This window comes from Nannospalax galili, unplaced genomic scaffold, assembly GCF_000622305.1.
Source record: "Nannospalax galili isolate Female #2095 unplaced genomic scaffold, S.galili_v1.0 scaffold162, whole genome shotgun sequence".
NCBI lineage: Eukaryota > Metazoa > Chordata > Mammalia > Rodentia > Spalacidae > Nannospalax > Nannospalax galili.
In genome coordinates, this window is record NW_008350388.1 from 1,274,101 (window position 1) to 1,284,377 (window position 10,277).

Here is a 10,277-nt window from a genome sequence, read left to right on the forward strand (position 1 = left end):
AAACAGAGGGAGAAGACAGTTTAACTGGAGTTACTCTGCACAAGAGATAATGCTTCTCCCAGACACCATAAGTAGTCAAATAAAAAGCCCAGTACCAGGTATAGCGTGCCTCCCCTTGAGTTGTTGGTCAGGGGTGTGTCCCAGAGACACACAGAACAATACAGGGTATTGCCACTGCTCTTGGTTAGCCACCAGAACCTCATGGTAAGACCGTGCTGCTAAAGATGCCATACACTTGGTCATGGAACATAGAGACTCAAGTGGTACTGAGCAAGCAGCTGGCTTTCGCAGTAATAGAAAATGCTGTATGTACTCAGGGGTAGAAAAGTCCTCAGTCTTAACTCAGCTCTGGCAATGTTCCAGTAGAGTGGGGTCTACCTGCCATTGTCTCCTCCCTTAAGAGTTAATCCAGTTGGGCTGATCAATGACCTGACAAGAAACCATCCCTTAGAAAGGTGGGTCCACCATAAGCCACACTATAAAGAGAAATAATTATCTCTTTAAAGAGATAATATACTTTTCCTTCCCAAAGTCCTGGCCCCTGGGCAGGGGCTTACAGAACTGCAGCTATGTGGTTTCCTGGGTCTGTCTGCTTTCTGAGTTGCTCAGAAAAGCGTAACTTTTCCTTTCCATCTCTTTTCTAAGCATGCTGTCCCTGACACTTTGGACTTCATGCTTTCTCTAAAGCTCTCCTCCCTACCATGTGGACTAACTCAAACAACATGACTTCCCTCTTCCTCTTCTCTATCTCCTTCCTTCGGGCAGGTGCCAAGATTCACAGCTTCCCTGCTTTGGAATTTTTCTTTTATTTTTAAAAAGATTAGTTTATGTTTAATTATGTATACGCATGTGTGTAATATGAGCATGTTCATGTGACTGCAGGTGCCTATGGAGGCCAAAAGAGGGTTTCAGATACCCTGGAGTGGGAGTTGGATGGTCATGAGCTGCTGGACATAGGTGCTAAAAACCAAACTCTAGTCCTCTAGAAGAGTAGCAAGTGCTCTTAACCACTTAACCATCTCTCCAGCCCCCGGGAGTTTTCCTTTCAAACTCTAACAAAAACTGTCCTTGCACTTGAGTCTTCCCTTAAATTCTAATGTTAATGAACCTAAGAACCTCAAGAGGGGACCATGATTTCCCCAAAGACATGTGGTGTGACTCTCCAAAATTTCCAGTAACAGTAAAATATGCCCAATAGATGCACAAATGCTATGTGGGTAAACAATGGCTTTCTGGTTGGATTTAAGATCTGCTCCAAGGAGGAAACACATGACTGGTACTATAAATCTGGCCAAGACCCATGGCTTGGGAGTGCACAGGCCACAAAGCCAGTCAACATTCTAGCATGGATAGGGAAGGGGTTCATAGGTCCCAATTCCTAGTTGGGGCTATTAACACTTAATGGCTGCTAAGGGAAGGAGAGTCCATTTTCTTTAAGGGTTTGGACCCTAGTAAGTCTACCATGCTCCAGTGGATAGCCCCACACCCATGTACATATGGGTTGCACTGACTGGACTCAATGGGTTATTTTTAAAAAGGGATGCTGGAGAGATGACTCAGTGGTTAGCAGCACTGGCTGCTCTTGCAGAGGACTTGAGTTCAGTTCCCAGCACCCACATGGCAGCTAACGACTGCCTATAACTCCTGTTCCAGGAGATCTAATACCTTCTTCTGACCTCCACAAGCATGGCACAACATGGGTGTAGTTACACATATGCAGGCAATGGACTCATATACATAAAATAAAAATATTCTTTTTTTAAAAAAAGGTACATAAAAAGCAAGGCGAGGTAGCACATGTCTTTGATCCCAGCACTTGGGAGGCAGAGGCAGGTGGACCTCTGTGAGTTCAAGGCCAGCCTGGTCTATACAGATTCCAGGCCAGATGGGGCTACAGGGAGACCCTGTCTCAAAAAAGACACACAAAAAAAGAACATGAAGTTGGGAGGTGGTGGGGAGGTGTGGGCAGATCCAGAAGGAGTTAAGAAGATAAGTGGGGGTGGGTGTGATCAAAATATATTGTGTGCATATATGAAATTCTCAAGAAGTTTTTAATTTTTTAAAATGAAAATCAGTGCTACAATTCAAGTATTTACTGTATTGACTGCATCATTATTTCAAGCAATTGAGAAAAAATATAAAAACTGCAGAATTCTAAATGCATCTGAAAAATAAAGGAATAAATGCCAAACAATATATTTTTAACTTTTGGTATGGAACACTAGGGGTCGCTAATGAATCAAGAAAAGCCCAGCATTTCCTCAAAATTTTGGGAGCAGTATTTTATACATTCCAAAGTACAGGAATTTAAAGTGTTAGGCAATTTTTTAAAAAAATCCCCTTGACTTAATAGTCTACTTACATCATTAAATTTCAAGATTGTAAGATATTTAAAATTAGTCATAAGATTACATTAGTACAAGGTAATTTGCTTTCATAAGCACAATTATAAATTTAAAGTCAGGGAGAGATGGCTCAGCAATTAAGAGCACTGGCAGTTCTTGCAGAAGACCCTATTTCAAATCCCAGAACCCACACAGGGGCACTGCATCACACAGGTGCACTTAAACACAAGCAGGTATGACACTCATACACATAAATAAAAAATTAAAGTCTTTGCCTAATCTAAGCATGCTTAATTATTAAGCATACAAATTTATTATCTATGGTTACTTTCTGAAATGACAGATAATAAAATATATGCATTAACCTAGTTTGATTTGTCAGACTAAGGCCCAATTCAGAATGATTACATTCAGAGTTCAAGAAAACAGCAGAAGTGGGAAAATATGTGAGCAGCAGGTGATGCAGTGACTGGCTCTAAGCAACCAGCTACGGACAGTGAAACCTGCATTGTATTCATACAGGACAAAACGAAATGTACTGATTCCCTGTAAGACTGAAATGGCCTCATAGGAGAGTTAGGACACACACAGAAATAACTAATACAAGGGTAAGGTGGGAGAAGATGCAGTCATGTGCCTGAGAAACATGGAAAAACACAGCTTCCTATGAGCTGCAAGAAGTCAGGAAAGAATGTAGAGCTCACATTTTCAAAAGTGGGTAGATGTGGTTCATGTGGGAAGAAACAACAATATCCTGGGGGCCACAGAAAAGGATGAGGTGTTTAGGGCCACAAAGGGGCATCACAAGGTGTTCGCTCATCCACCTCAGGTGAATGGAGTCAAGCACAGCCATGAACCCACTACATGCTGTCCTATTATAAAGGGTGCCTTCTGTCTCAGCTTTAGTTAAGGCTTCACATCAGGTTCACAAATATCAACTTATGAACAAATGGGTAAAAAGGGTGCAAAATGGATTCATTCAAATGTTCTCAGCATGTTTAGGTAGATTTATGGTAATTTATATAAAAATCTCATCATTAGAATGATAAAAAGCATGAAGCAATATAACATTCACTCTAACTTCTGATGAAGAAGCATTTAAGTTATAAATTATGTCATAACTTTACGTTTAACCTATGTTATAAAAACAACCCTTATCCATCATGTTGGACAAAGGAGCAAACAAATACTGTCAGGACCAATTTACCAAATCACTTATTCAAATAGATCATGAAACTCAGGTGCAGTAATTTCTACCTACTGTGGCATTATAAGAGCTCAGAGAACTGTTATCCTCAAAAATGACCAGGAAACAAAGTCATCAAAATGAACCATTTCATAATGCTGGGTAGCTAAAGAATGGACAGACCACCAGGCGTGGTGGCGCACGCCTTTAATCCCAGTACTCAGGAGGCAGAGGCAGGTGGATCTCTGTGAGTTCAAGGTCAGCCTGGTCTACATAATGAGTTCCAGGACAGCTGGGGCTACAGAGACCCTGTCTCAAAAAGACCAAAAAAAACCCCAAAACAAAACAGAAACAAAAAACTCAGGTCTCTTCCAGAAGATTTGAATTTGGTTCCCAGCAACCATCATGTAATTCTAGCTCCAGAGTATCTGACATACCTCTGGTCCCTAAGGGCACTTGCTACTTGAGGAATGGACAGACCAAGAGAATCAACTAAACCTAGGGTCCTTCACCCTTCTAGCTGAGGCACTCACGTTGCCCTCACTTCACCAAAGGATTTGTCTCAGGTGCAGTGGGTGGTGACAATCAGCAGCTTTGCTGGCACCAGGAACTGACTCAACTTGGAACCAAAGACCAAAACTCACACCGAGGCATTATTAGTAGGAAATAAATGAGAAATCTATGGAACTTGATAGCATGAGGGTGCTTTTCCAATTAGACTTAGCTTTCTATTGCTGCTTTAACAAATTCCTACAAATTCAGTGGCTTAAAACTTTGCAGATTTGTTATGCTCTGTATTCTGTCAGTCTGAAATGCGGCTCACTGGGTAAAATCAAAGCAGTTTGGAACTGGTTCCTTCCAGAAGCTCTGTGGCACTCTCACTGCTTTTCTTGCTTTTCTAGGCATCAACACTCCTTGACTTACGGCTTCCTCCATTTCCCAAGCCAGCAGCATAGCATCTAGCAGAACACATTTCCTGTTTCAGCTCCTCCCAGCTCCCACTACCACTTCTAAGGGCTCTTATGCTTGCACTGGATAACCCAAAGGAACTTTTCCATCTGTGGTCAGCTGAAGAGCAATCTCGATTCCACCTGAAGTTTTAATTTCCCTGGCCATGAAATCAAACATTCACAAATATCAAAGATTAGTGTGCAGACATCCTTGAGAGCCACTATTCTGCCTACCACATAGGTATGAGGCTTTTTCCATTCGCCCAATCAGAGGAATCCTGGAGATAGAAACAGAGAAACTGAGGCCTTCCACATGGCCCCAACTCATGTGCACATGAGAGCAGGCCCTTTAGACAGAGCAGAGGCAGATATGAGAACTGGCTGACTCTCAAAGAGCTACCCAAACTATGCAGACGTACACAGGCGGAGCAGAGGCTCCATGGGACTTGAGCCCACAGCTGCCTTGATATTGGCTGATCTCTAAGCTATGCAGATGCAGTGGTGCTAGAAAATGACTCTGAAATATTAAATTGTATGTTTTTAAAACCTCAGCAGAGGGGCTGGGGAGATGGCTCAGCAGGAAAGACCACTTGATGCACAAGCATGAGGATCTCAGTTCAAATCCCCAGAAACCACATAAAAAGCTGGGCATGTTTACATGCCCATCTATAAATCCAGCACTGTAAAGGTCAGAAACAAGACATGTGGGGACATAATGGCTGCCAACCTATCTCCAGGGTCAGTAAGAGAACCTGTCTCAAAGAAATAAGGTGGAGAGTGATAGAGTAGGGTGTTTCTACCATCTTCTTCTGGCCTCCATACCCATGTGCCTGAGAACACAGCCACAAACATGAAGGCATGCAACACAAATACACACACACACACACAGAGAGAGAGAGAGAGAGAGAGAGAGAGAGAGAGAGAGAGAGAAAGAGAGAGAGAAAGAAAGAGAGAGAGAGAACTCAGCAGAGGTACTGTGTGGCCATACTCAGTCCAGATTCCACACATTAATGTCAGACCAGTTAATAAATTTAACACAATGAGCCCTAGATCTGTATACTGAAAACTTCAACACCGCTGAGAGAAATTCAAGTTCTAAATAAATGAAGCTTGCCATCTCATGCTCAGAGGTCCAAAGACTCCAAACTGTAAGATGGCAATTCTTTTCTAACTGACCTATGCACAAACTATCAAAATTCCATCAGGCATTTAACAGAAACTGGCAAAACAATTCTAAAATTCCTATGGAAATAAAAGGTGTGTGTATGGGGGGGATTTTCTAAAACTGTGCTGCAGAACTTACTCTATCCAACATCATGGGGGGGGAGAGAGGGAGGGAGGGAGGGAGTGGGGGAGAGAGAGAGAGAGAGAGACTGATTTTCTAAAACTGTGCTGCAGAACTTACTCTATTCAACATCACAAGTGAGTTATAAGCCAGGAGTGTTGGTGCAGACCTGTAATCTCAGAACACCAGAGGCAGAGACAGGAGGATCATAAGTTTGAGGCCGACCTGTACTATACAAACCAGCTTAAACCAGTCTGAACTATACAGTGAAGCCCTATCTCATAAAACGAGGGCTAGGGGGTGGGCTGGAGAGATAGTTTAGCAGGTAAGAGCACTGACTGTTCTTGCAGAAGACCCAAGGTCGGTTCCCAGCACCCACGTGGTGACTAACCATCCACAATACTATTCCAAGGGATCCGACGCCTTCTTCTGACCTCTGCAGGCACTGCATGACATGGGCACACTTACATACATGCAGGCAATACACTCACACATATAAAATAAAAATAATAAATTTTAAAAAAAAAAACAAGGGTTAGGTATGTAAGCTCAGTAGCAGAGTACATGCCTAACATGCATAAGGCCCTGTGTTTGATCCCCTGCACCACAAACACCTAAATATAAAGCTACTATAATTGATACACACACACACACACACACACACACACACACACACACACACAGAGTTCACATAGAGTTCAAAGAGGAAATGTAGAAATAAACCTTTACATTTATAAATAACCGATTTTCTTTTTTTTTTTTTTTTTTTTGAGACACAGTCTCACTATGTACCACCAGCTGGCCTGGAACTTGCAACGTAGACCAGGATTGTCTCATGCAGAGAGCTATGCCTGCCTCTGCCTGAGTCTGGGATCAAAGGTCTGCACCAACACATCCAGATGATTTTTTTTAAGTTTATTTATTATTTTTATTTTATGTGTATGCGTGTATGGCTTGAGTGTAGGTAAGTGCACCTGTGTCATGCAATGTCCATGGAGGTCGGAAGAGGTTGTTGGATCCCCTGGGACTGGAGTTACGGACAGTTGTTAGCTGCCATGCGGGTGCTGGGATTCCAACCCGGGTCTTCTGCAAGAACAGTCAGTGTTCTTAACCGGTTAGCCATCTCTCCAGCCCTCATATGATTTTTTGGGGGACTGTCTCATTACATAGTCCAGGGTGTCCTTGAATTTGAGACCCTCTTGCCTCAGCTCCCCCAGTCCTGCAACAACAATCATACTCAGTCACACTCAATAACAACTGATTTTCAACAAAGATGCTAAGGCAATACTATGCGAACAAGTAGTTTCAATAAATGAGGACTAGATAACACATGTGGCACATTTATTCGATGGATTATTTAGCCATAAAGTAGAACAAACTACTGCTATACGCTGCAGAACAACTGACCCTCATCAATATGCTCAATTAAAGAAGCCAGTTACAGTATGAGATTCCATTTATAAGAAATTTCTAGAAAAGGCAAGTATCTTGAGACAGAAAACAAATGGCAACCTGATGCTTGAGGCAGGCACAGGGAATGAATGTAAAAGAGGATCCAGGAAACTTACTAGGGCAAAGAAATGTTCTAATACTGGATTATGTTGAATACACAACTATGTAAATAGACTACAAATCATTAAAATGCACACTCACAATAGGTGAATTTACACAGTATTAATTATACTTTAATGAATCTTTTTTTCAAAAGGGACAGTCATGAGTTCCCCGATGTAGAGGTTGAGCCCACTCCATTGGGATGATACTGGGAGTCCTGTGGTCTAGTATCTAACCTCGCTGTTCAGCTCTTAAGACCATGTACCCTTCTGACTAACAGGCTGGTTTCTATCCTTCATTGCTTCTTCCCTTGGCAGATGGCCAGGACACAAAAACAATAGTGACTACTCTTTCAACTATTTCACTTGTAAACACCAAAAGCAAAATGTTTTTCACCTTTCGTCCCGTGAAGGCAGCTCGATGCAGTGGCGTGTCCCCCATGTCATTTAACACATTCACTTTTGCACCAGCCTAGTAAAGATGAAAACTTTAAATAATGTCCAGACAATAAATACAAAAAGCAAAAATTACTAAATATTTAAAAAATTAAAATAATTGTTAACACTACTGCTACTAAAAGTAAATTCATAGTAAAATTGAATAAACAGTAGAGGAAGGCAAACAGCCTTCTAGGCAGAATTTCATAAGCAGAATTTTATTTTTTTTAGTATTATATTTATTTTTATTTTATGTGTATGCGTGCATTGCCTGCAGGTAGGTAAGTGTACCCATGTCGTGCAATGCCCATGGAAATCAGAAGAGGCTGTTGGAGCCCCTGGGACTGGAGTAACGGACAGTTGTTAACTGCCATGTGGGTGCTGGGATACGAACCTGGGTCTTCTGCAAGAACAACCAGTGTTCTTAACCGCCAAGCCATCTCTCCAGCCCCATAAGCAGAATTTTAAAAGAACTTCACTTAGAAATCTGTCTCCTGCCAAGCGTGGTGACTCATACCTTTAGTCCCAGCACTTGGGAGGCAAAGGCAGGCAGATCTCTGAGTTCAAGGCCAGCCTGGTCTACATAGTGAGTTCTAGGTCAGCTGGGGCTACAGGGAGACCCTGTCTCAAAAAGACAGACAAAGCTGTCTCCTTTCTACTTTATTAGTCATAATTTTTAAAGAACTGTCTATAGATATAAAAGTATTTCCTCTATCATCAAGTTAACAAGTTTTCAAGTTAAAAAAAAAAGATGTCATCATTTAAATGTACAAGTTAATCATAAGATATAAACAAAAATATTCCTATTTCAAAAATAGTCCTATATAAAAATATTATCAAGAGAGAAATTAGAGGCCTCAATCCTCACTAAGCACAGTGTTCACTGAGATTCTGAAATTTTTTAGTTGTTTGGAAAGTGATTTGGTTCTTTTTCTTAACTGTCATGCTTAAAGCTGAAAATTGTATCTGTATTAGAATGCCTACTTTAAATTTAAAAGGTAATGTAAAAATGAAACTAGAGAAACAGAATTTATAACTCAAAGTAGCCTAATTCACATGTTTAGTAAAGAAAACTAAGAGTAAGAATGAGCTACTACATTAAATAAACTATTGTGGATCAGATGCTTTTTCTAAGGCTTTCATCATGTAATTCCCACAGTATTACAGTCATTAAAAATTAAAGCTATAAATAGACCTTCAACAGATCGTGGACCACTTGTTTATGTCCAAAATAGCATGCCAGATGAAGAGGTGTCCATCCCAAATTAGACTTACTTCTTCCTAAAAATGGGGGAAAAAATAAAGTATATTTAGATGTAGACAGTTTTCAATGAACCAAATTTCTCTCTACCAAGGGGACAAGACACATAACACAGTAAGAGCTACAGTAGGCCAATAGATAAGCTCTCACAAGACCTAGACCCATGCTACCTTGTTGACTCACCATCTCCATCCTAGAAAGGGGGACAGCTAAGCAAGATCATATTCCAACTACCTGATCCCCAGCACGCTGACTCAAAGATTCTATGTCTTTATTCATCCTGTTCTATCTAGTTCTCCTGACATAACATTTCAGGACCACCAACTCTCTTTAAACCTTGTACCACTGAGGAGGATGAGCTGAGGAGCCTCAGGCAGGGCAGAGCCACTCTGAAGGCTGGTGTGATAAGGTACTTCAAGACTGACCATAGCTACACCATGTCACAAGCAAGACCCAACTAACCCAGTAGTTTTTTGTTTTTAATTTTTTAAATTTTTTTAGAAGAAGCATTTCATTACAGCTTTAACATACACAATAACAATTTCTAGAGCAAAGATACATCTCTTTCCAAAGTGGCTGTAAAATTTTTAGGTTCGCAGTTGAATAGTTATACAATATTGAACTCAGTTATAAACCCTGTAAGACATAAAATTGAATGAGTTTTTAACCTTTAAGAAAGACCTCCATTTCATTTTAAAATATACTGTTTCTTACAGAAAGAATCGTTTTTTGCTACTAACACTGAGATGTTGGCGCATGCATCTCTAATCTGTATGTATCTGATTATTACTACTCATGGTCAGTTGCACTTGGATCCTTGGCATCTGTATATGGATATAAAGTCATCGGGTAGAGTTCAATGGTAATGTTTATCACCTCTACTAATTAACATGGCAGAAATTTTTATGCTTCTTCAAATATAACTCATTTTTAAATTTGTTGATTTTTTTGTCTGTACATCACACAGAACATCCCAATTTTATTCATCTATATACCCACTTCCCAGATGGCACCCTCCCATAGCCTCCCTCCCCCCACTAGAGCCCTTATACTCTGATATCCCTGCTACTGTCTGCTGTGTTGTCGGCACCCCCAACCATTCCCCAGCACTTGTCCATCTGGTGAATCTAGTCAGCCTATCTAGAGGTCTTTGTTTTAGGAAGGTCAGCTGTTCCTCATCTAGCAGCAATCAGTTGTCAATATTCCTTTAGATAAGATTGGGGTCTGCTGTTCATTCTCCCAGTTCTATGCTGGGTTAC

The 10,277-nt window shown here is 41.0% G+C and overlaps 1 protein-coding gene across 5 annotated transcripts in view; it reads right to left on the reverse strand.

The window, feature by feature from the left end:
* The window catches only part of Osbpl1a (oxysterol binding protein like 1A), a 262,262-nt gene that overhangs the window by 210,361 nt on the left and 41,624 nt on the right, over positions 1-10,277 (reverse strand). For 4 of the 5 annotated variants that reach the window (XM_029570706.1, XM_029570705.1, XM_008847619.3 and 1 more), the window contains exons 3-4: positions 8,953-9,038; positions 7,717-7,791 (exon numbers count right to left, since the gene is read on the reverse strand). In XM_029570706.1, the coding sequence (XP_029426566.1) occupies positions 7,717-7,791; positions 8,953-9,038 (161 nt within the window). The remainder of the gene's footprint in view (positions 1-7,716; positions 7,792-8,952; positions 9,039-10,277) is intronic. The other variant, XM_029570707.1, reaches the window with a different exon arrangement.